The sequence below is a fragment of the Bos mutus genome, chromosome 4 (assembly GCF_027580195.1).
Source record: "Bos mutus isolate GX-2022 chromosome 4, NWIPB_WYAK_1.1, whole genome shotgun sequence".
NCBI lineage: Eukaryota > Metazoa > Chordata > Mammalia > Artiodactyla > Bovidae > Bos > Bos mutus.
Genome location: NC_091620.1, coordinates 28113023 through 28140610, shown reverse-complemented (window position 1 = coordinate 28140610; position 27588 = coordinate 28113023). Strand labels below are relative to the sequence as shown.

Here is a 27588-nt window from a genome sequence, read left to right as displayed (position 1 = left end):
TTGCCATTTCCTTCTCCAGGGGATCTTTCTAACCCAGGGATCAAACTGGGTCTCCTGTGGTTCCTGTATTGCAGACAGATTCTTTACCACTGAGCCACTGGAGAAGCCCCAGAAAGATATAACCCACTAATTCTCACTTAAATACTACCTGGAAAAAAAAAAAAATCCTGAAATGTCAGTCTGAAGGTTTTTGGTTTTGTCTATAGAGGGCCAGTATTATTTTGAGTGGGCTTCCCTAGTGGCTCAGCAGTAAAGAATCCACCTACAATGCAGGAGACACAGGAGACATGGGTTTGATCCCTGGTAGGGAAGATTCCCCCAGAGGAATCCCCATGGACAGAAAAGCCTGGTAGGATATAGTCCATAAGGTTGCAAAGAGTCAGACATGACTGAAGTGACTTAGCACATAATATTATTTTGAAAGATAAACATGTGGATAGAAAAATCAGAGATCACTTATTTCTGAAAGTGAGTGCAATGTGCAATCAAGAACACTGCAGTTTTCTCAAATACCTCTGAATACTCTAGAATTTATTGACCCTAGAATTTACGACAACTCTGATATGTTGTCATGAATAGCTAAGTAAGGAGATCAAATGTGTTTTCCTTCCTGGTAAAATAAGAGGATGAAGTGTCGAATTCCTTTTGCTAAATCTGGCAGTGATGGTTTGGGTATTTGGGAATTACACTAGAGCACCAGCTGGAAGAGTATAATTTCTTTCTCTTTGGTGCCTAGGACTGAGACTGGTGGAATTAAGAGTATTTTTTCATGATGCTGATTAAAGTTGAAATAGTTTATGAGAATGCTGGTAGGTAAATACATATAGAATTGCAAGTTTGTCAACATCATAGAATATACATTAAGAACGCTAATGTAAACTATGGACTTTGGATGATAATGATGCATCTATGTAGGTTAATTGGCTGTAACACATGTACCACTCTGGTTCAAGAAGTTGATAGTTGGGAGAAGCTGTGTGTGGGGCTGGGGGGTGGTGGGGGACGGGTGGTGGGGTGTAGGGAGGTAGGTAGGGGATATATGGAAACTTTCTGTACTTTCCACTTAATTTTGCTGTGAACCTAAAATGGCTTTAAAAAATTAAGTCTATAACTTTTTAAAAAATTATGAAAGAACATGACCAAGATAAGAATATTATTAAAAGTAATATTTTTACCACTTTCTAAGAAATTGTAGGTATTGTATTAAAATGTTAATTTTTCCTACATTATAAACTTTATTAATAGATATTAAGTGTTATTATTTCATAAAATAATTCATTAGACTTTAAAAATTAAATTCTTAATATGTAACAAAGTAAATTAAATAATGAGTCTGATGTTAATAGAGAGAGATAATGGTGGGAATGTGCTTTACTTCCTCTTTATCAAAAGTTACAGTGAAATGAAGCCAGGCATAAAAGAGTACAGATTATGTAGCTTCATTTATATGAGCACAAAAGTTGGCAACCCTAGTCTGTGCTGTTCTGAGTCAGGACAGTAACTTACTAGAGAGACGTGTATTGACTGGAAGAGCACAGGAAGGTTTTAAGGTGACAGCTGGAGATTCAAGAGGAGTTGACTGGCTGTTATGGATACTGATTTAGGTGATTTCAGTCTGTAAAAAATTGATGGAGCTGTCGACTTATTGCAGTCTTCTGTACGTATGTTACCCTCTTTTTTAGAAGCCAAAAAAAGGCAGTTCTTCATTTCATGAAGTTCTGAATGAAGCAAAGGAGACTGAGATGAGGCTATACACCTTTTTATATAAGCCTGTGGCTTACATAAAGACAGAGAAAAATGAAAAGAAAGTTAAGGGAACTTAAAGGAGCTGGGAGGAATGGCCTTTTGGATTTATTGTTAAACAGGTTAGAATTTCTCAGTACGACATCTGTGTAACCTAGACAGTCAGGAAAGAAAAACATAAGATATGAGGAAAGCTTTCTTAAATAGGATTAAGGATTATGAGTAAGGTAGAAATTAATAAATATCTTTCTGAGAAATTTATACCATATCCCTCTCACTTACCAAAATGTACACTGCCATTTTTGTTTTGAGTTACTTTTTTAAATGATAGGGCTTATATGACCAACATAGACAGCATATTAAAAAGCAGAGACATTACTTTGCCAGCAAAGGTCCATCTAGTTGAAGCAATGGTTTTTCCAGTAGTCATGTATGGATGTGAGAGTTGGACTATAAAGAAAGCTGAGTGCTGAAGAATTTATGTTTTTGAACTGTAGTGTTGGAGAAGATTCTTGGAGAGTCCCTTGGACTGCAAGGAGATCCAACCAGTCCATCCTAAAGGAAATCAGTCCTGGATATTCATTGGAAGGACTGATGCTGAAGCTGAAACTCCAATACTTCAGCTGCCTGATGTGAAGAGCTGACTCATTTGAAAAGACCCTGATGCTGGGAAAGATTGAGGGCAGGAGGAGAAGGGGATGACAGAGGATGAGATGGTTGGATGGCATCACTGACTCAATGAACATGAGTTTGAGCAAGCTCCAGGAGTTGGTGATGGACAGAGAAGCCTGGCATGCTGCAGTCCATGGGGTTGCAAAGAGTAGGACATGACTGAGCAACTGAACTGAATTGAACTTACGGCTTTTAACTAATGCTGTTGTATGGAATTCACTCTTTTCTGTTCTGTGGGAATGGATAGCTCGAATGGGATGTGCACTGGTATAACAGTATTCTCTGGTGAAGCTGAGTATAGACAAAGACCTTCAGCTAAATTCTTTGCACAGGTCATAGATGTCTTTCATAATCTATGTCTAAGTAAGTTTCCAAGTTTCTTCACATACAAGGTGTATTCTATTCCAGTACACATACCCTGAACACTATTTCAAGCAACAGCCTCCACCTCTTTACCTATCTGATCATCTTACTCAAGGCAGAATGGATTAGAATGGCCTCTACACCCTGTTATTCTTATATCTCACCTAAACCTAAAAAAAAAAAATATATATATATATATATATATCTCAAGGGTCAGAAGGTGACTAAAAGAGAGAAAAAGTGAACAAGAAAGCTTAATCAAACTTGAGGATAGATGAGTTGATGAGTTAAAGCCTTGAAGAAATAAGGCATTAATTTCAGACAACACAGTATTACTGATTCTAAGAAATTTATATTGGCACAACCTTGTAAATCAACTATACTCCAATAAAAAATGTTTTAAAGGAAATTTAATGGATGCTTTTGAAACTAAAGTGTGTAAGGGAATATATAAATGACTGTGTATTTGAGGGATATTTATGTATGTATGTTTGAAATGAAGTAAACATAAACAGAAGATTTAGTTTTGTCATGGAGCAGAAAAAATAATAGTTAACATTTGTTGATTATTCACAACATCCCAGGAGTTGCAAATTAGCTCATTAAATGCTCACAATGACACTACAAGGTAGGTATGATGATTATTTCCATGCAAAGATGAGAACATGGAAGTTTCTAAAAATTAAGTGACTTATCCAAGGTTTCACCACTTAAGTGCAAGAGTTACAATTTTAGTTCACATCTCTGTTTTAGTTGACAGCTCCTACCCTTAGCTACATTACTATCTTGGTTACTGAATGATCACAAGAGCAAATGGAGAAACATTAGGCAAGAAAAGAGGACAAAAGGAGAGGAAAAGAAGTTTAAGATCTGAAGGCATATGAAGGAAGAAAAAGGAGATATGAGAACTGGAAGAGAGAAAGAATACAAATAGCCCAGTGAGACACAAAATAGACATTCAATAAATGTTTGTTGAATGAAGTTATATGATATAATAAATGAAATAAACATCATAAATAATGTGACACTCTGTAAATTTTAAAAAGAAATTGATCATCTTTCCTTAACTTGGGTGTTTCAGTTCAGTTCAGTCACTCAGTTGTGTCTGACTTCTTGTGACCCCATGGACTGCAGCATGCCAGGCTTCTCTGTCCATCACCAACTCCTGGAGCTTGCTCAAACTCATGTTCATTGAGTCAGTGATGCCATCCAATCATCTCATCCTCTGTCATCCCCTTCTCCTCCTGCTCTCAATCTTTCCCAGCATCAGGGTCTTTTCAAATGAGTCAGCTCTTCGCATCAGCTGGCCGAAGCATTGGAGTTTCAGCTTCAACATCAGTCCTTCCAATGAATATTCAGGATTGATTTCCTTTAGGATGGACTGCTTGGATCTCCTTGCAGTCCAAGGGATCCTCAAGAGTCTTCTCCAACACCACAGTTCAAAAGCATCCATTCTTCAATGCTCAGCTTTCTTTATAGTCCAACTCTCACATCCATACATGACTACGGGAAAAACCATAGCTTCGACTAGATGGACCTTTGTTGGCAAAGTAATGTCTCTGCTTTATAGAATGCTGTCGAGGTTCGTGATAGCTTTTCTTCCAAGGAGCAAGCGTCTTTTAATTTCATGGTTGCAATCATCATCTGTAGTGATTTTGAAGCCCAAAAAAATAAAGTCTTTCACTGTTTCCATTGTTTCCCCATCTATTTGTCATGAAGTCATGGGACCAGATGCCGTGACCTTAGTTTTCTGAATGTTGAGTTTTAAGCCAGTTTTTTCACTCTCTTCTTTCACTTTCATCAAGAGTCTCTTTTGTTCATCTTCGTTTTCTGCCATAAGGGCAGTGTCACCTGCATATCTAAGGTTATTGATATTTCTCCCGGCAATCTTGATTCCAGACTGTGCTTCATCCAGCCCAGCATTTTTCATGATGTACTCTGCACAGAAGTTAAATAACCAGGATGACAAAATGCAGCCTTGACACAATCTTTCCTGAGTTGGAACCAGTCTGTTGTTCCATGTCCAGTTCTTGCTTCTTGACCTGCATACAGATTTCTCAGGAGGCAGGTTAGGAGGTCTGGTATTCCCATCTCTTTCAGAATTTTCCAGTTTGTTGTGACCCACACAAAGACTTTGGCATAGTCAATAAGACAGAAGTAGATGTTTTTCTGGAACTCTCTTGCTTTTTCGATGATCCAACAGATGTTGGCTATTTGATCTCTGGTTCCTCTGCCTTTTCTAAACTCAGCTTGAATATCTGGAAGTTCACAGTTCACATACAAAGGTGTTTTTCACATGGTTCAAAAGAAAAGTTATTGTATAGTCATGGGTTTTAATACATTCAAAAGACTGGGAAAATCAAAATCCCCAAAGTGTAATAATTAGATACCCAAATTAAAAATAATTCTCATTCATATTCTTTACTTTCAAACTAACTTCTTGATTAAAGTTTAATGTAATTATAAGAGTTAATAACCTTAAAGAGAAAAATAATCAAGTCTCCATTATGATTTTCGGGTAGATTCTTTCTGAAGTGAAATATCACTAGAAAATAATTATCCCTAATAGAATGGGAGCTATTCTAATAAATACTTTCTTTCATTTAAAAAGTGCATAATTTTGAAGGAAACTGAAGAAACAGTGAGAAAATGAGCCCCATTTGATCTACCCTAGACTCAGCAGATACTCATATGAGCAGTAGCGTACTTTACCATGTACTTTGAGAAACTTGTAAAAACATTCATATTTCTGTCCCTTTTTCTGAGAAACTGACACTTCTGGGGAAACCTTGTTGATTGGTGCCCTAGCAGAAGCATTTTTCCAACCTGTGCCTTGTTTTCACTCCCACTAGCGATCCTTATACGTAGAGCTTTTAAACTCTGCATCCTTCTGAAAAGTCTCAAGTCCTCGGTCCCATTCCACTCATCTCATCACCTTTATATGGTGATCTAAGTACTAACTTCATTATTTATCTATTAATATTCTCACACATAAGACAGTATATCTTTGATTAAGCACTTTCTATATATTATCACTTTAGATTTTACATAAGCTCTAACCTGTGGTCATGTATGGATGTGAGAGTTGGACTGTGAAGAAGGCTGAGCACCAAAAAATTGATGCTTTTGAACTGTGGTGTTGGAGAAGACTGTTGAGAGGCCCTTGGCCTGCAAGGAGATCCAACCAGTCCATTCTGAAGGAGATCAGCCCTGGGATTTCTTTGGAAGGAATGATGCTAAAGCTGAAACTCCAGGACTTTGGCCACCTCATGCGAAGAGTTGACTCATTGGAAAAGACTCTGAGGCTGGGAGGGATTGGGGGCAAGAGGAGAAGGGGACGACAGAGGATGAGATGGCTGGATGGCATCACTGACTCGATGGATGTGAGTCTCAGTGAACTCCGGGAGTTGGTGTTGGACAGGGAGGCCTGGCGTGCTGCGATTCATGGGGTCGCAAAGAGTCAGACACAACTGAGCGACTGATCTGATCTGATCTGATTAATATCCTCATTGTACAAATGAGAAAACAAAGATTTAGAGAGGTGTTACTTGACTGAGATCACAAAGTAGTGAGTGCTGAAAGTGGATTTAAATTTTCAGTATAAAACCTGTGCTTCTGATCACTGTGATAAATACAAATCATTAAATGTGAACTCCATCAGAAAGTCCCCATCACCTCAGTTCCTCTCAGCTCTTCATCTATGTCCCTGTCCTTCATTCAAGGCTCACTGCTGCATTCCTGTTTAGATTCAACACCAATACTTAACGCTCAGTTAGTGAGCCTGTGGTACCTCATCTAATTCTGGAATTTGCTTATCATTCTCCCCTAATTTTTGGCACATGATGAAGTTCATGAATTATAAGAACAACAAAGAAGTAAAAGAAACCCACTGCAGTAGGTGAAGTTGAGGAGGATCCAAGGAGGAACTAAGGCAAGTCTATTGTTTGCCTGAAGCTTTGAAGGATGCTGCCTCCATCTTGGCCCACAAGTTCATACATGAAGGGAAGAAATGAGAGTCCTTGTTCTTCATGACTATCAGAGAAATTAGACTTAAGCTCCCCCCACACACAATTTATCATCTTAGAAAACAGAAGCAAGTATAATTATGATGCTAAATTCCATGATGGCTTCACTTGTAGGATTAATATTTTTTAACCAGCCTGAAGTTTTCTTAATCAGAAACTGAAATATTACCTAATTTCAAGTCAACCTGTTTATTTATCACTACATATTCAATATTGCTACATATGCCATTCACTTTTTTTTAAATGCATAAATATTTCCAGGAATTACATCACGGCCTGCAAATTTCTATCTTCAAGAATAAATCATATAATGTACATCAAAATGATTAATAATGATTTTCTCAATTTTATTTCAAGTACGGTAACTATCAAAAACATATAACCTTATGTTTAAGGTTAACACAGAAACACTTCATCACATTTGATTTTTCTTCAACTCTATTTACCAAATAAGTAATATCTAATCACAAGGAAACGATGCATCATAACTTCCAGAGTTGACAATTTTTTGTCAGTTTTCCATATAGTGATGATATTTTATGTCTCATTTCTCCTTATAAAGGTTCATAAAATAAAGCTGTGTCAAGCCAATTTTATCAATGGTATATACACTAAAACACTCTACTCAGTGCTGTGTTGTCATCTAAATGGGAAGGGAATCTAAAAAGAGTGGACATACGTATATGTGCAACCGATTCACTCTGCTGCACAGCAGACATCAACACAACGTTGAAAGGAACTATCTAATAAAAAGTTAATTTTTAAAAATGACAACACTCAATAATAAAGATATATGCACCCAAAAATGATACTGAATTAATCCTAGTAATGGAGTTGTCACAAACGGTTACAAAGAAAGATCATTTGGGGAGGTAAAGATATTTCTCAAAACCTTCAAGTTTCTAATCGAAGCACAGTGCCTAGAAAAGAGCCAGCACTCAAATGAGTCTTTGTTCCCTTCCTCCCTCTTTCATCTCTTTATATTCCATCTGTATTTTCATTTTCCCCTTTCAGGCACTCTTCTCTCCTGGAAATGATCGGAACCGTCTTTTAACTTGTCATGCCTATCTTCAATCTCTCCCTCCTGTCTGCAAATTGCTGCCATAGTTATTTTTCTAAAACACAAATCCTAGCACTTCACTGTCCTGTCAGAAAGCTTCCGTTCCCTGCTGCCTCCTGTGTCACAGTCAAACATCAGAGTTTGGCAGGGATTTCTAACAGGCCCAAGTTCGTGTTGCTAATGTCATCTTTAGGCTGCTCCCACGTCAGCCCCTTGAATTCTTACACTGAGGATGCTCGCTTTCTCAGAACACATACTCTCACCTGTCTTCTGTCTCCTATTAAACAGTTTTGTCTGCCATGAATATCCTTTCCCATCTTGTCCACCTAGAGAAATGTCACATTCTATTTGTAATTTAAATCAGATGTCATCTGCTCTCTGTATTGTATTCTTTGAGCACCACCCCCCCAACCCCCTAGGCTAAGCTCCCTAATCTCAGTCTTAGGCTGTATTTGTACAAGCCCATGCCTCTATCACATCAGTTATCAAATTGAATTATTGTTGGTAACATGTTTGTACATCTCCTTTTGTTAAGCTATAATATTTGAAAATTCATAGAACCACACTTTATTAATCTTTGCATTTTTAATGCCTAGCAGAGAGCCCTTTTATCAGATACTTTTTAAGATTCCCAGTAAAATGAATGTGGGTTAAAGGAATGATTCATAAAAAATAAAAATAAACTAAAAAAAAAAGACAACAGTAAGAACACTGACAGGTATCTATATTTTTAAAATATGCCATTATCTTTAAAATAATCTGTGGTGAATATAGAGCTGGAAGAGAACTGAGGTTATTTTAGTATAATCCTTCCATCTAAAAGAGGCTTTCCGGGCAGTAGTAGTGGTAAAGAACTGGCCTGCCAATGCAGGAGACTTTCGAGACTCAGGTTTGATCACTGGGCTGGGAAGATCCCTTGGAAAAGGTCATGGCAACCCACTCCAGTATTCTTGCCTGGGAAATCCCATGGACAGAGGAACCTGGGGGGCTGTAGTCCATAGGGTCACAAAAAACAGTGGGATACAAAGCAACTTAGCACTCCATCTAAAAAATAAATCATCTGTATTTTCTTCTTCTGCTTCCTTTTCACCTAACTCGAAAATAAATTCCAAATGGATAAGACTCTTTGATATGGAGAAATCATGATCACTTGATTTTACTGTAAATAGATAATTAATAAATGTCTTTTCCCACTGAGTTCTAACTCATCTTTATCACATCATAAATTCACACGTATGTATATACATATACAAACAGATTATTATTTTATTATATATTTCTGGCTATTCCTAGCTGGTTGCATTTACTATATGTCTGTTCTGGTATTAGTTTCATATTGACTGATTACTATAACAACATTATGCTTAAATGTTAATGTGTTTGGTAGGAATATTTTTTCTTTCAAAATCTTTTAGTTACTTTCACGCATTTATACTTACGGTTAAAATTTTAAATATTTCAAATTCCAAAAAATGCTCCTTTGTCATTTTGGTTGGAACTACACTAAGCGAATTTGGAAAACTCAGCAGTGGCCACAGGACTGGAAAAGGTCAGTTTTCATTCCAATCCCAAGGAAAGGCAATGCAAAAGAATGCTCAAACTACCGCACAATTGCACTCATCTCACACGCTAGTAATGCTCAAAATTCTCCAAGCCAGGCTTCAGCAATATGTGAACCGTGAACTTCCTGATGTTCAAGCTGGTTTTAGAAAAGGTAGAAGAACCAGAGAACAAATTGCCAACATCCGCTGGATCATGGAAAAAGCAAGAGATTTCCAGAAAACCATCTATTTCTGCTTTATTGATTATGCCAAAGCCTTTGACTGTGTGGATCACAATAAACTGTGGAAAATTCTGAAAGAGATGGGAATATCAGACCACCTGATCTGCCTCTTGAGAAACCTATATGCAGGTCAGCAAGCAGCAGTTAGAACTGGACATGGAACAACAGACTGGTTCCAAATAGGAAAAGGAGCACATCAAGGCTGTATATTGTCACCCTGCTTATTTAACTTATATGCAGAGTACATCATGAGAAAGGCTGGACTGGAAGAAGCACAAGCTGGAATCAAGATTGCCAGGAGAAATATCAATAATCTCAGATATGCAGATGATACCACCCTTACGGCAGAAAGTGAAGAGGTACTAAAAAGCCTCTTGATGAAAGTGAAAGTGGAAAGTGAAAAAGTTGGCTTAAAGCTCAACATTCAGAAAACGAAGATCTTGGCATCCGGTCCCATCACTTCATGGGAAATAGACGGGGAAACAGTGGAAACAGTGTCAGACTTTATTTTTGGGGGCTCCAAAATCACTGCAGATTGTGATTGCAGCCATGAAATTAAAAGACGCTTACTCCTTGGAAGGAAAGTTATGACCAACCTAGACAGCGTATTAAAAAGCAGAGACATTACTTTGCCAACAAAGGTCCATCTAGTCAAGGCTATGGTTTTTCCAGTGGTCACGTATGGATGTGAGAGTTGGACTGTGAAGAAAGCTGAGCGCCGAAGAATTGATGCTTTTGAACTGTGGTGTTTGAGAAGACTCTTGAGAGTCCCGTGGACTGCAAGGAGATCCAACCAGTCCATTCTAAAGGACATCAGTCCTGGGTGTCCAGTCCATTTTAAAGGACATCAGTCCTGGGTGTTCTTTGGGAGAAATTAAGCTAAAGCTGAAACTCCAGTACTTTGGCCACCTCATGCGAAGAGTTGACACATTGGAAAAGACCCTGATGCTGGGAGGGATTGGGGGCAGGAGGAGAAGGGGACAACAGAGGATGAGACAGCTGGATGGCATCACCGACTCGATGGACGTGAGTTTGAGTGAATTCCTGGAGTTGGTGATAGACAGGGAGGCCTGGTGTGCTGCAATTCATGGGGTTGCAAAGAGTCGGACATGACTGAGTGACTGAACTGAACTGAACTGATACTAAGCCTGAATATAGATTTACTCATAAAATAATAACATTTTTTCATACAATTTGTTTTTCTGTTACAGACAAGAGATGTGGATGTGGATGTCCCTCAATAAAGTTGTCTTCATATAGATCTTTCATATTTTTTGGTTCCATTTATTCCAAGATATTGTCTATGAATATTTTGCAAAGAAAACAGAGTCTCATTTCCCATATGAGTTAATGGCTTCTTACTAGCATGTAGCAAAGTTTTTAATGTTTAATATTAATTTTATATTTGATCATCTTAAAGTATTCTAATATATTTCTCAATTTATTGTCTGGATATCAAGTCATTTGAAGTAATCATAATTCTACTTTTTCCTTTTTAGTAGTAATCTCTGTTATTTTTGTCCCTTGTTTTATCTCAGTGGCTAAAATTGATAGACTATTAATAACAGTGTTAATAGGACTAATTTGTCTCTGCAACAAGAATAACTATAAATAAATATATAATTATTTATAGGCCAAGAAAGATGTGCTTATACTGTTAAACATTTATTCCATTTCTAGTTTGTTTTTGTACTTAGAAATGTTTATATTTTAAGCAAACGGCTTTTTATAGATCTTATGAGATATTGTTCATTGTCTTATTTGACCTATTAGTGTGCTTACAATACATCTCCTAGTATTAAGCAGTATTTATTTATTTTAGATAACTTAAAGGTACTGTACACAAGGAAATTTGCTTTAAATCCAGTCTATAATGTTCAGAGACTCTCAGAATTGCGTATTTGGAAAACTTTCAGTAAGTCCATAAAATAATAAAGTTTCTAAAGAAAAGAAAGTTCTGATAAACTCCATCTCTATACCAGTCTCTGTAATCAGGCAAATGTTTACATATGCTTCTTAGAATAACGAGCATTTACATGGTTAGACCACAACCTCCCTGTGAGCTTAAGGAAGGTACTTCATTCAGAGAATTCAATCACAACATGAAGGCTTGCATTCATTCAATAATTCCAAAATTGATTCCTCTCTCAGATTCCCACCGATTGTATGTGATTCTTAATTGTGTCTCCTCTACCTTAACAAAAACTCACCCACCTAGAGAAGCAAAGAGATTCAGAGACCCCAGCATCACCCCTTCCTTAGGTTTTCATCTCTCTGCTCACTTTATTTAAACTTTCCCCCTAAGTCACTGATAGAAACTTCCTAAATATCCTTTTCACCCACTAGGAGTGCCTCACGACAGCTAAGTTTGTACTATCTGCTCCTTGCCATGAATAATTTGGAATAGGTCTGACATCAAACTTAAGTTTAGCTAATGAGATTCAAGTTTCCAAGAAGTTAGAATTGAGACTTAAAACACATATATGTTCATCTTAGCACATGTTCCAAACAGCAACCAAATTCTAAAAGTTGTGCTACCTACCCTAAGAACCTAGAAGTAGAGAAAACCCATATAGGAAGAACAAAACAGAGCAGACAGAAAGATGTTTGGATTTCTGAAAGGTTTTAGTACTTATAACCAGTTATGTTCTTAGGCCCTTCTATACTCTGCCAGGGAGTTTCCTGACACATCCTCATAAATCCATCCTTTCAGATTAAGCAAGCTTAAGTTGGTTTCTGTTACCTACAGTCAAAGAGCCCTGATTAGTATGCCGACTCTGTCCTGCTCAGCTATAGAGAAGTAAGGAGACATTTCTGGAATTCTATCCAACGCTTTTTCTTTATAATGAATAAGGTTCTCATGGCAACAGAAAAATCTCTGATTCTATACAAGATGTACAGTATTAATATTTTACTGCCTATAGACCAGACCAGAGGAAGAAATTGACATTGTTGCTTAAGTACCTGAAAAAATCTGAACTTTTCTTTATTTTATGTCTTTCTTTTGATAAATTTTTAAATTTAAAAATTTATAGAAATAGCATTTTGTTCAACTGGTAGCAATAAAAGGAATCCTAAAAGGCAGGCCTTTGTTTCCCTCCAGCATCCCAAGTAAAATTTTATTAAATAACACTGCTTATTAGGCTGTCAAAGTCTTATATGATACTTTTCTTTTAGAAATAATTTCTAAGAGAATTCATTCTCTCCTAAAAAATAGATAAACTTGCTTCTATCATGTAATGAAGCTTATGTATTCCATCAAATGTCCCTTTAACATTTTGACTGCTTAGGAAGCTCAGTACTTAACCTAGTCCTTCCTTCTTACTATTGTACCAGACACAGTTCTTTACTAAATTTGTTTCTCCTCCTTTCAATTGTCTTGATGATGTACTTCTACTTGAACAGCCCTACGTGTCTTTTTATCAGAAACTGGCAAGGTATTAATAATGAATGAATGCTAACAGTAAGCCAATAATAAAATAAAAAATTGATAAACATCCTGAAAATTACTGAAAATCAAATTAGATATCCCATGATAATCTGTGTATACTCAGGTCTCTTACCTTATTATTATTACAGTAAAGATGGGCTTGATAAAGGACAGAAATGCTATGGACCTAACAGAAGCAGAAGATATTAAAAAGAGATGGCAAGAATACCCAGAAGAACTGTACAAAAAAGATCTTCACGACCCAGATAATCACGATGGTGTGATCACTGACCTAGAGCCAGACATCCTGAAATGTGAAGTCAAGTGGGCCTTAGAAAGCATCACTATGAACAAAGTTAGTGGAGGTGATAGAATTCCAGTTGAACTATTCCAAACCCTGAAAGATGATGCTGTGAAAGTGCTGCACTCAATATACCAGCAAATTTAGAAAACTCAGCAGTGGCCACAGGACTGGAAAAGGTCAGTTTTCATTCCAGTCCCAAAGAAAGGCATTACCAAAGAATGCTCAAACTACTGCACAATTGCACTCATCTCATACGCTAGTAAAGTAATGCTCAAAATTCTTCAAGCCAGGCTTCAGCAATATGTGAACCGTGAACTTCCTGATGTTCAAGCTGGTTTTAGAAAAGGCAGAAGAACCAGAGATGAAATTGCCAACATCTGCTGGATCATCTAAAAAGCAAGAGAGCTCCAGAAAACCATCTATTTCTGCTTTATTGACTATGCCAAAGCCTTTGACTGTGTGGATCACAATAAACTGTGGAAAATTCTGAAAGAGATGGGAATATCAGACCACCTGATCTGCCTCTTGAGAAATCTGTGTGCAGGTCAGGAAACAACAGTTAGAACTGGTCATGGAACAACAGACTGGTTCCAAATAGGAAAAGGAGTTCGTCAAGGCTGTATATTGTCACCCTGCTTATTTAACTTATATGCAGAGTACATCATGAGAAACGCTGGACTGGAAGAAACACAAGCTGGAATCAAGATTGCCCGGAGAAATATCAATAAGCTCAGATATGCAGATGATACCACCCTTATGGCAGAAAGGGAAGAGGAACTCAAAAGTGAAAGTGATGAAAGTGAAAGTGGAGAGTGAAAAAATTGGCTTAAAGCTCAACATTCAGAAAAGGAAGATCATGGCATCCGGTCCCATCACTTTATGGGAAATAGATGGGGAACCAGTAGAAACAGTGTCAGACTTTATTTTTCTGGGCTCCAAAATCACTGCAGATGGTGACTGCAGCCAGGAAATTAAAAGACGCTTACTCCTTGGAAGGAAAGTTATGACCAACCTAGACAGCGTATTCAAAAGCAGAGACATTACTTTGCCAACAAAGGTTCGTCTAGTCAAGGCTATGGTTTTTCCTGTGGTCATGTATGGATGTGAGAGTTGGACTGTGAAGAAGGCTGAGTGCCAAAAAATTGATGCTTTTGAACTGTGGTGTTGGAGAAGACTCTTGAGAGTCCCTTGGACTGCAAGGAGATCCAACCAGTCCATTTTGAAGGAGATCAGCCCTGGGATTTCTTTGGAAGGAATGATGCTAAAGCTGAAACTCCAGGACTTTGGCCACCTCATGTGAAGAGTTGACTCATTGGAAAAGACTCTGATGCTGGGAGGGATTGGGGGCAAGAGGAGAAGGGGACGACAGAGGATGAGATGGCTGGATGGCATCACTGACTCGATGGACGTGAGTCTCAGTGAACTCTGGGAGTTGGTGATGGACAGGGAGGCCTGGTGTGCTGCGATTCATGGGGTTGCAAAGAGTCAGACACGACTGAGCGACTGATCTGATCTGATCTGATTGGAACACAGCCAAATTTTAAGCCATTAGCAAAATAAATCTCCAAGGAGCTCAAAGAGATCTTTTAAGTTCATACAGTGAAATCCTTGTATTTTACATGATCCTCATCTGGGGTACATTTACTCTTGTATCAGACACAGTTCTATTATGCTTCAGTGGGTTCCTATTGCTTTCAAGATGAAGAACAAACTGTAGGAATGACCTATAAGACCTCATGATCTCCCTAGTCCTGTCTGTTTTACCCTTATCTCTCACTTTCATCCTGATTCCAGCTGTCTCTAACTACCTAGAATATAGACATATTCCCCTATTATAAACTTTAAGTCCAACATACCTTCTCTTTCAATACTCATTGCAGATTACATAATTACACCTTTGTGTGCTTTTTTGATTGATATCTAAATTCCCCAAGAAACTTAGGTCTGTTTGAACTGTTTTTACCACTAATGTATCTTTAGCACCTATCATAATGTTTAACACATTCTATGGACTCAATAAATACATTGATGAAATTTTATGTGTTTTTGTGTTCATGAGTGAGTGAGTGAAGTCGCTCAGTCGTGTCTGACTCTTTGCGACGCAATGGACTGTAGCCTACCAGGCTCCTCCATCCATGGGATTTTCCAGGCAATAGTACTGGAGTGGGGTGCCATTTCCTTCTCCAGGGGATCTTCCTGACCCAGGGATCGAACCCAGGTCTCCCACATTGTAGACAGACGCTTTACCGTCTGAGCCACCAGGGAAGTCCTTTGTATTCATGGTAGATTGAAAGAAGCAAATTATGGAAGGGATCAGCCCCCAAAACAATCACAGCAACAGTACTCTGAAAATGTTAAGGGGAAAAAAAACTAAAAAGTAGACAGAACTCAGAAATCATTGGTGTCTAGAGGCAAATTGTGTTAATAATCATTAGACATTATGACTTTTTTAGTAGTCTTTAATGGCATCATTATATTACAGTATGGTATGATAATTAAAGTCATCAAGTAAGGGTTAGGTTTTTATCTATGGTTAAGAAAGAAATTGGTAATTCACCTTTGAAGTGCTTTAATCCAATATTTCTTTAAAAGATCTGCCTCTCTTCTGGAAATGAGCTTTAGTTTATGAAAAAATATATCCATTTGCATTCCTGTTTCCACTGTTTAACAGTTTAGATAAACAAAGTGTTCCCCAGCCTCACATTAGGGTAAATAACCTTGCATTGTAACACTCCTCTTGCGCTCCATTTAATCACTGTAAGAAAATTATTTTCAAATTCCCCTTACTATTTATATTCTCAACAAAAGGAACAGCATTATGTAATGTTTCACCAAAATTCTGTTGAAAAAAAGAGGGTCCTTTGGATTGAATGTAAACCAAATTGTGTCTCCCATTGCCTGAACAGAGCAAAAGAAGTTTCCACTTGAATTCTAAATTGAAGTTGACCTTGTGCTTTTTTGAGGAAGGCTGGCAGCTGAGGTCACTGGAGTGTATTATGATGGACAGTGCAGCACTGTGCGTGCCTCGGAGGCATGTCCATTGTGTGGATTACAGCCACACAGAAAGAATTAGACAGCTCAGAGCATTCTATCATTTCATTTGAAAACAATGGTCAAAGTCATGAGCAGCAACCATTACTACTTTCATGAAAGAACAGCAGAATTCAATAGTTTCATCACTCGAGACAGGCAGTTTGGCTATTCTCAGCCAAGTACTATGAATCCAGCATATTCTGTACTAATTTCTTGTGTCACTCGGAGAAGCAGCATTTCTGCTGCGGCAATAGGCAAATCTCAGCTCTACTTCATTGTATGTAGTTCTACCTTACACGATACAGCTCATTGCTTCAAATTGACCCAGTTGTTGAAAGCAATACAAAGAAAGAAGCTGTGGAACCTTAACACAGAGCTTTTAAAAGAATGTAAATATACAGCAGCTCTAAATCACTCCCTCTTCCTCAAGTCATCTTACTGTTTAAAATGCTGAAAATCAGTTTCAAAACAAAATGTGAACAATGCCTTCTCTAATAATGGCATGAACAAAACATTTTCAGAGAAATCTAATCTGTTGTCAGTGGTTCCAAATGAGCCTCCTAAGTTGTTTCTGAAAGAGTGATTTTTGATTGATAGCAGCTTATTTTTAACTTCTACTTCTTTCAGGAACAGATAAATGGTAGCACACACATACAAAAATGTGTTTGAGATTTAAAAGCAGGTGGAAAAACTCACACTTCTGATTAAAAGGGGAACTGCTTCTTATCCTATGCTTCCCACTCTGCTGGAGTATATTCTATATATAGGGAGAATAGCCACACCCTGTCACTTCTCAAGTGTTTAGATACAAAAAAAGTTGTGACTTACCATTAAAATTTACAGCCCGAATATAACCGAGTAGTTCTTTCCCATCAATGGTACTCATTCGTGGGCAAATGCCAATGTATCCAGGGCAGACATCTTTGTGCATATTGTGCAGGGCATAAGCCATGGAATACACAGCATCAATTACAAATTGGACCTTTCCCTCCTGTTCATAAGATGAATCCCGTGCAATTCGCTCCAGCCCTGTAAGAGAATGGAAATCCATCAACTGGGGTTGCTGCTGCTGCTGCTAAGTCGCTTCAGTCGTGTCCAACTCTGTGCAACCCCAGAGACGGCAGCCCACCAGTCTCCCCCATCCCGGGGATTCTCCAGGCAAGAACACTGGAGTGGGTTGCCATTTCCTTCTCCAATGCATGCAAGTGAAAAGCGAAAGTGAAATCGCTCAGTTGTGTCCGACCTCATGGACTGCAGCCCACCAGGCTCCTCCGTCCATGGGAGTTTCCAGGCAAGAATACTGGAGTGGGGTGCCATTGCCTTCTCCATCAACTGGGGTTAGATTTCACTAAAAGATGGAATGAGGGCTAAGATTTTCACCATTTGAGGCATACCTAATGAGATAAAGCTATTTGATTTTACTCTTAGGTTTTTAAACTGGGTATTGAATTTTTATTGGGAAAGAACAGAAACTATTCCATTAGCAACAAAAAGATATAAAGTAAATAAAAGACATATAGTTTCATTATCTTCATTTCCACCTTATTGAGTTCTATTATACTGTACATGTTAGTAATTACCTAGCATTTTGGTAGTGATTCGATCTTTTAAGTAAAATGTGTAGACTGTTGTTCTTTTCATTCACCTCAGCTCCCAGAGCATTATCTAATACGTGGCTCAAAGTAAGATCTCCCCCATAACCCAGGTCTGTCCTTGTTTAGAAAGTGCTGTTTGGGAGCTCTTTTTGTAAATATTAAATGACAATATTTCCTTAAGTGCACTGCTTAACTCTAGGGCTTCCCTGGTGGCTCAGATGGTGAAGAATCCTCCTGCAATGCAGGAGACCCAGGTTTGATCCCTGGGTCAGGAAGATCCCCCAGAGAAGGAAATGGCAACCCACTCTTGTATTCTTGCCTGGAGAATTTCACGGGTAGTGAAGCCTGGCTGGCTACAGTTCATGAGGTTGCAGAGTTGGACACAACTCAGCAACCAATAGTTTATCTTTAGAAGAATCATTCAATTTGTTTTCTTCTTAATTTCTTCTCAAATAAAAACTCAATTTTATGTTTTTATTATTTTTTCCAGCTTATTGATATATAATTGACATATAACACTGTATAAGTTTAAGAAACATATGTGATGATTTAATATACATGCATACTGTGAAATGATTACCACCATAAGGTTAGTTACCATTTGCATCAGTCACAGAGTTCCCTTTTGACTCCTTGTGGTGAGAACTTTTAAGATCTATAAGAACTTTCAAGTATATTATATTGTGTTGTTAACTATAGTCTTCTTGCTGTACATTATATAAACGATGCAGAGCTCTTAAAGTGAAGTCATTCAGAATAATTGTTTTAGGTATATTGAGGATTGAGAATTGGCCTTGTAAATTATACCTTTAATTTCATGTTTATCATATAACATGTGATATAAATACAGAGTTAAAAATGGAAGATAAATTTGATGTTTAAGTTAGATGAAATATAATTTAGTTATAATCCAACCTTTTCATTCTAAAGATGAGGAAACCAAGATTATGGATGTGAAATTCACTTAGACACACAGAGCAGATACGGGAACCATTCCCACTTCTCCAAATTGACACCAATATTCTCTCAGTTACCAGAAAAATGGGGTAGATGGCAAGAATATTGAACACACAAGGAAAAAAAAAAAACAAAAACAAAACAGGTCTTTCTATCTCTGTGCGGTGTCTTGTCTCCTAGATCCTAGAATAATCTTTATTGCTTATGTCCAGAATGCCATCAAGTGACTTAAGGACATTGAGGGCTTATTAAGGAAAGCAAAAAGGATCTCCTCTCACTTTCACATTCCCCTAAACTTTATACATCTGGTAACACTGCTGCTGCTGCTGCTAAGTCACTTCAGTCATGTCCAACTCTGTGTGACCCCATAGACGGCAGCCCATCAGGCTCCACCGTCCCTGGGATTCTCCAGGCAAGAACACTGGAGTGGGTTGCCATTTCCTTCTCCAGTGCATGAAAGTGGAAAGTGAAAGTGAAGTCGCTCAGTCATGTCTAACTCTTAGCAACCCCACGGACTGCAGCCTACCAGGCTCCTCCATCCATGGGAGTTTCCAGGCAAGAGTACTGGAGTGGGTTGCCAGTGCCTTCTCTGTCTGATAACACTAGGATAGAGCAAAAGCAAGCACTTTAAATTTTCCCATAAATGTCAGTTAGTCAACTTTAATAAACAGTCTTTAAGTTCAACAAATATTATCTTTCCTCACACTAATGCATATTTCCTCTAAATTTAGAGAGGTTAATTTAAGTAGTTATTTTATATTTGGGTCCTATACTCTGACTTCCCTGGTGGCTCAGATGGTAAAGCATCTGCCTACAATGCAGGAGACCCAGGTTCAATCTCTGGGTCAGGAAGATCTCCTGGAGAAGGAAATGTCAACCCACTCCAGTATTCTTGCCTGGAAAATCCCATGGACAGAAGAGCCTGGTGGGCTATAGTCCATGGGGTTGCAAAGAGTCAGACACGACTGAACGACTTTCTTTTTTTCATACTCTGATAAAAACAGTGACTCTTCTCTAGACAAATGTAGTAGTTAATTTATTCATTTTCATTTATCCAATCATTGAACATTTTTTCCTCTGGCCTCACTTATTATGCATGTGTGCTCAGTCATATCTGACTCTTTTCAACTTCATGGACTGCCAGGATTTTCTGTCCATGATATTTCCCAGGCAAGAATACTGGAGTGGGTTGCCATTTCCTTCTCCATGGGATCTTTCTGACCTTGGGGTTGAACCCAAGTCTCCTGCATTGGCAGGCAGATTCTTTAACACTGAATCACCAAGGAAACCTCAATCACTTATTATACTCAGGTCTAAGTGATTGAGGCTCCTAGGTAGTATTCAATGCTTATGTCCAGAATGTCATCAAGTGACCTGTAAAAACAGTCTTTCCAGCTTCTACCTAAAATTTCTCTCCCATGATTTTAACCACAAAATAGACAACTCACAAATAAATATTGAAGAATGGTCACAGCGACCAAAAAGATTCAGTTATTTCTTTAAAGATCTTATCTGGTGGCAAATCACTCTGGTTGTCCAGGACTGAGGAGTCTCTCAGGTCATAGGACCAAAACCTGGACAGTCCTGGGCAGACCAGCATGGTTGCTTATAAAAAAGAGGCATATGACAAGGGAAAGAATACAGTGATAAAAACCTGAAATAACTGCATCGAGGATAGGTCCCTATCTATATACCGAGAAATCTTGTGTCATTTATTTTGCATCATTGAACTGGATAACTGAAAATGAAGACTAGGCATCCCAGAGCAGTTGTTCCCATCTTAGTTATCTTTTTTAAGCACAGATTAAACAGCACCATTCAAACTTAATGAATCAGAATCTCCCAACATGAGGACATGAATAATCTGTAATTTCGAAACATAGATATCTGTTTTCTCTAGTCGAACGACTTATTTCCTTAACTAGTTATAAACTTCAATTAGTTTGAAGGAAGATTAAATATATCCAACTTCACGTTTTTTCTTTTAAAGTCCATAAGGCTGTCTAGTGACTATCGCCACACACATCAATGGATACTATATGATGTTTTTCACAAATCAATGTACATGCATGATGACAAACTAAAAAAATTGACCACTATTACCATTTCTAAATTTTACAAGAAATCATCGGATTTGTTTTCATGCTGTTTAGACCCAAACCCAAATGAATTTTTGGGCCAACCGGATGTTTTTCTATTCCTTAAAATTTCAAGTTCGTGGTGGGCTGCCGTCTCTGGGGTCGCACAGAGTCGGACACGACTGAAGTGACTTAGCAGTAGCAGTAGCAGTAATGATAGTAAAGATTTTACAGGAGCTAGAGTTTGCCCCTCACTTCCTATATCTGCTTCTCTTATCATCAAAAAGAAGAATTTTGTAAGCTGACAGTGACTCATCAACTTGATTGGCTATAAAATTTCAGTATGCTATAGTTTCTAAAGTTGGTGTTAATGTATTGCTATAAAGTGCTAAATATTGTCAAAGGCTGTGTGTCAGTCATCCATTTAAAACACTGATTGTAAAGTTGTGATGTGTTTTAGTGTTTTGCTTAAAATTAACAACATATAGCTAAGTGATTGTGTGGTGGGAGATGAAGTCAGCCTCATTAATTTTATAGCAAGATTGTTTTATGTTTTCATTAATGAAATCCAAAACTCTGACAGCATCTCATGTCCCTGGAACACAGAGTAAATGCTTATTTGTCTGGGCAATACCACGGAAGGTCTTTTGCACCCCAAGGTGCATCTTTTGGTTTTAGTCCTTCTTAGTGAAAAGGCAAAACTGCTCTAGTTTGCAAAGTGCTGTATACATTTCAACGTGACTTCCTAAGATGAACCTGGTATGAATTTTAAACTCTTTGATACATGGCTGTTGAGCTTGGTTTTCCAAGACTATCTCGTTTATCAGGAGATAGTTTAGTTTCATAAACTGAGAACGTAGGGGCTATTTTCCTTTTCCTAAAATTGTTATAAAACTCATAATGTTACTGCAGTGATGATCTTATAAACAGTCAATTCAATGGAAAAAATGTAAATCATATTAGACCTTTTATTCCCAGGAAAGCAAACATCCAACCGGTTGAATTTTTTACTACAGTCTTAGCATGTAGTAGATAATTCCACACTCTAAATGTGTAGGTTAAAAACTATTTCTTTATTTAGCTCCTCCCTGACTTTTTCTTCTGTAAGCAGCAAGTATTTTAAATAATTAAATCATTTTCTTGCAGTTGCTGTGAGGAAACTGGTAAGAGAGAAGAGAAGATGTGAGCTGCTCTAAATAAACACATTTATGCATACAGGACCAAATTTACAAGTCATTCTGAATTCCATAAGAACTCTATTTGCCCCAGTCCTCGACACACCAGAGACAGGACTGTCATACTCTGATCCACTTTCCTGACAATGCACATGTATGTAGTAACTGCATAGTCATTCTTAAAACCAGCAGAATCATGCCAAGAACTGCACCACACACTGAAAAGTAATCACTAGCATATCAGCAAACATAAGTCATTTTATACTGAATTTAAACTGATTTTGTTTCAAGGACGCAATAGGGGAAGGATGGGAAAGAAACATTAGCATGTTCAATTAAACAGAAATAACTCCCAGGCACTAAAATATGCAAAAGAATTGTGTGCACCTCCCAAACTGCAGAGGGCCAAAAACATGGGCCCAGTGGTAAGGTGGAAAGACAAACTGACTGATGGAGGTAGCCAGAAGAAGAGGACAGACCAGTTGGGAAGACCTGGACTAGGGTACAAGTTGCACAATTCAAAAGACCTGGGACAATTTTCTGAATCTTACTGAACTGGGAAAGTTGCTCACAGGGACCTCTGTGATGGGGTCTCCATCTCTGCAGCCTCATCTGTTGGTACCACCCTACCTTTCTCTGCTCCACTTTCCGGTCCTTGAATATAACCTGAGATATTCAAACCACGGGACTTCACTTAGATGTTCACCCTGTAACTTTCTTCACTGTATCCCAGGCATCTACATCTCAATCTCCAAAGTTTAGGCTGCAGTAGTGATATTTAATTTTTTTTTTCAATTTAACAGCTCAGATCAGGTCAAGGGGCATCTTAAATATTTAGTTTAAATACTAAATATTGTTTGTTTGAAAACAAAGAACCAAGACTGGTATTTAAAATTACTTCTGGGAATGATATGTAAAGTACTGGGTTGGTCAAAAAGTCTGTTCCAGTTAAGGAAAACCTGAATGAACTTTTTGGCCAACCCAATAAATTGAAACAAATATAAGTTAAAGGTAGAGATACAAGACGGGAGGCAGGGCAGAAATAGGTTGAAACAGTGGATAAGGAAAACAACGAGAGAAAATATATTTTAGAAACTAAATTAACAGTATTTAGAAACCTGATAAAATATGGGAGTATGAGTTGGAGGCAATCAACAACTCAGGAGGTTTGAGGATAGATAGTACATAATGGCACCATTAACAGAATTTGGAAAATCAGATTGTTAGGGGAAGCACACTGACTGAAACCACCCATCCTGGCCAGGCACCATAGTAACCATTTGCAAGAGTTGTTTTATGACAGGAGGTCCTGGTGAAGAACAGGGAACTAATAAGCCACCACCAACCAGAAGAGTTCGGCAAAGGTCAAAAGGAGACACCACATATCCGACTACCTCCCAGAATCCTTCTCTCTGGCATCCATTTGGCTGAACAAGGCGTGCACCACCGGAAGGACTCTGAGTCAGAATGATTGGCTAAAGACAACCCAGAAACTAATCCCATCTCCATAAAACATGAGACTGCAAGCCACGTGGCAGAGCTGTTCTCCTGGGTTCCCTCACCCTACTGCTCTCCACCCAGGTGCCCTTTCCCAATAAAATCTCTTGCTTTGTCAGCACATGTGTCTCCTCAGACAATTCATTTCCGAGAGTTAGACAAGAGCCAAGTTTCTGGCCCTGGAAGGAGTCCCCCTTCCTGCAACAAGGTGAACAAGAAGGTTCCATTTATTGCAGTTAAAAAGACTGATTTTTCAATTCTATAGTATTTTATATCCTCTATCATATAATTTATATAAGATAAACTTTATATAAATTTATCAAATTATTGAAAGAATACAGGCCCAAATGTCTAGAAAAATTGTATAACAGTGAGACAGTTGATTATAACACTGAAATAATTTATACTCCACCTTGGAGTAAAATGGACTTCCCTGGTGGCTCAGATGACAGAGAATCTGCCTGCAACGCAGAACACCTGGGATCTATCCCTGGGTTGGGAAGATCCCCTAGAGAAGAAAATGACTACCCACTCCAGTATTCTTGCCTGGAGAATTCCATAGACAAAGGAGCCTGGTGGGCTACAGTTCATGGGGTCACAAAGAGTTGGACTTGACTGAGCGACTAACACTCTCACTTTGGAGTAAAATACCTTATACAGGTGCTGCCTTTAGACCAATGGTTTGCAAATTCAAAGACTTATGTTCAAGTCATGATGCCTCTGACATTTATTTATTTCTCAGTAGAAATTAGAGGACTGAACAAGATGATCAATATGGGTCCCTTCAGTTCTAAAATTCTAGAATCTAGGGCAGCTTCTTTTATTTCTGTTTCCTTCTTACACTTTCCAAGATCACTTGAAGATTGTATTAGGATGTGACGGAACAGACACTACAAACTCAATTCTCCAAAACAGTTAGGAATATCCAGTAACCAAGACCTGAAAATTCTGCATTAACAAAAAAAAAGTACCAAATGCCAGCCTGAATTTTTCTTCTTGAATTCTCAGACTGATTAACTGCATCACTACATGTTCATTATTCTTAGACTTGAGCTATATATTGAATTTGGTTCCTCACAAAGGAGAAACATTTTCATTTATCTTTTTAGTTTGATCCAAAGGTTAAAAGAATCAATTATGGAAAATCAATTATGAAGATGTGAAAGGGAAGAATGAGGACACCAACAATTAAAATGGGCAGGACTCTTCACAGATAGCCTCTCTTTGATCATAAATTATCATTATTCCTTTTTTCTTCTTCTTCCTTTTTTTAAAAGGATAAAAGAACTAAGACTCAAAAAGTTGAATAATTTATCCAAGATCATACAAGTTATGACAGTAAGTGGTCAGGTCAGGTCTGACACCAAACCTCTGCCATTTACTGCTTAACTTCCTCCTCCTTTGTGAAGTTTTCTTTGATTCTCTCAGTTCAGGCTTAATTTTTACTTCTCTGAATTCCTGTTTAATATTCAGCCATTATGACTGGCTTATCTCCTAGTAAAGTATAGAGATTGTGTGTTCATGTGTGTCTGTTGTGTGTGTGTGTGTGAATCTTTAAAGAAATTAGCAGAGCATGGATTAAAGAATATTATAAAATAATATACACTTTTACAGAAATCCTAATAAACACTAACAAATATCAACAAATCACAGTCTCTATATTGAAATGCTAAGTGGGGGAAATATATTTCAATAACATCTTAAGCATTTTTTTAAACTACAAAAAAAATTTGTTTGTGAATTTCAACCATATACCAAAGATGAAATTAGCATAAATGACTGAAATTTATAAGCAAGGTGACTGGATATTTGTAGTGAAAATCAAAGTTAATAAGACCTATACCTTTATGTTTATAAAATATAAATGAGCATTTTTAGCTTTGGAGGGTAAGAATGTACTTTTGTGCACGTATTTATTTGTCTAGAGGATTTCTCTAGGAAAACACCACCAAGGTCAAGAGAGAATTGCACACCTAAGGTCCTGCTTCATAGTTTCTATAGTAGGCTTTGTCAAGGACCTTTATAAACAGATGCATTAGACTAACCAACTAAGTTGAGCCTTGGCTTTATCTATTTACACAGCGCATGAAAAATGAGAAGGTAAGGGTCCTCTATAGAGAATCACCTGCTCTCCATCTTCTTCTGTAATTTAAATATAGTCCCAAGAATTGAAAGCTCTTGGCTGCCTGAGGACACATCAGGAGACACTTGTAAATCAACCAGTGACGAGTGCTATAGCAGCCCACGATAACGTCTCTCCTTTGTGCCTGGCAGGAAATGGAAAATGCTCCAGGCAGGTGCCAGCTGTCCCCTTCAGGTGTTAAATTTTCCATGCAAAGCCCTAGGGTTTTTTTAAAACACTGAAAAACCTAAGGTAAGTGGCAAATAAGATTGAGTGTATCTTCAGGCAAAACCACCAGTTTAAAAGGAAGGTGTTCAGAAGAGAATGTTATTTCGTAGATATATCGAGGTCCCTAAACAAAGAATAGGCATTTGATAAAATTCAAACAGCTGCATTTTTCTACATAATTATGTTAGATCATATACATTAGAGACAAATTTTGATTAAAAACAGTATGTAAAGATGCTGATAAATAGTAGACTTTATCATTAAAGCTCCCCTATTGAAGAATTTGAGTTGCCTCTTCATAATTTCCCCTTCAGGGGACAGGATTTCAAGGGTTTTCAATTTGAAATGCCCCATCTTCTACTCGAAAGTATATTATACTTGTCATTGCAGACCCTATGACACACTTTAAGATTTGCCTTAAACATTTTTTCTAATTATAAAAGTAAATCACAGTCTTTGTAGAAAAGTGAGGGGGAAAGTATAAAGAAGAAAATAGAGAATATTTATTGATCTACAATATTAACCAATATTTGCACACTGGTCTATTGCCTCACATCATTTTTCTTTCCCTCTTTATTTCTAAAAATTAAGATAATTCTGGTATAGTTTTAAAATATGCACTATTCACTTCACCTTTAATGAGGATTTCCCCATATTTTAGGAAAGCATGGTTTTCCTACCACTTGAAATATAGTTCGCTTAATGGATTCATGTGTCTGCATTTAATTCCTGATATCCAAAGTGATATTAGGTGTAAGGTAAGGATCTGATTTTATGTTTTCTAAATTGCAAACCAATTCTCCTATTGAATGAATATTCTTTTTTCCCATTAATTTATATAAAGGCACTTTTAACACATATCAGACTCATACATTCTTGGATATATACATATGGAAACTCTGGTCTAAGATGCTTGTCTCTTAACATACCAATACTCCTTTATTCTTCTCTTTCTTGCTTTTTACAAATGTAATTCTATAGATTGTACCATCTGTTCATGGAAATTCTATCAGTAGTTTTATTTTTTTTTAATTCTTGATAATTTTTACAAATAAACTTTAGAATTATTTAAACTAGTTTCAGTAATTGAATCTTTTCTTAGAATTGCATCCTAAGAAATTTCTTAGAATTTCTAAGTTAGTTGTAGAAGACTTGCTGTAGAGCTGCACTATTCAAGTGCTCCCATTTGTGGACAGAGGATTTCTACTTATCCAAGTCTTTTGGAATCCTCAGACAGATATGTTACTTGCTCATTTCCTTTCAAGTAATTCCTCAATATTTTGTGGTTTTGAACTTTATCAAGTAGAGTTTTTCATTTTATTTTTAACTGATTCTTCATGGTATAATTCCTATATTCCAATTTACTTTTAATGCTCAACATTTTCTTCTCTCCTTATTTAAACTCTATGCATCCAAGAAGTCCCAGATTAAGTCCTCTCTCTTCTACAAAACAAAAAATCTCAAACAATATGGGCTCTGAGATCAGAAGATGAAAATTTGAGACTTTGCCTCTGAGTTATTCT

At 37.5% G+C, this 27588-nt stretch overlaps 1 protein-coding gene across 4 annotated transcripts in view; it reads right to left on the bottom strand.

The window, feature by feature from the left end:
• The window catches only part of GRM8 (glutamate metabotropic receptor 8), an 851777-nt gene that overhangs the window by 322923 nt on the left and 501266 nt on the right, over positions 1 to 27588 (bottom strand). For all 4 annotated transcript variants that reach the window (XM_070369279.1, XM_070369278.1, XM_070369282.1 and 1 more), the window contains exon 7: positions 17242 to 17442. In XM_070369279.1, coding sequence (XP_070225380.1) covers positions 17242 to 17442 — 201 coding nt within the window. The remainder of the gene's footprint in view (positions 1 to 17241; positions 17443 to 27588) is intronic.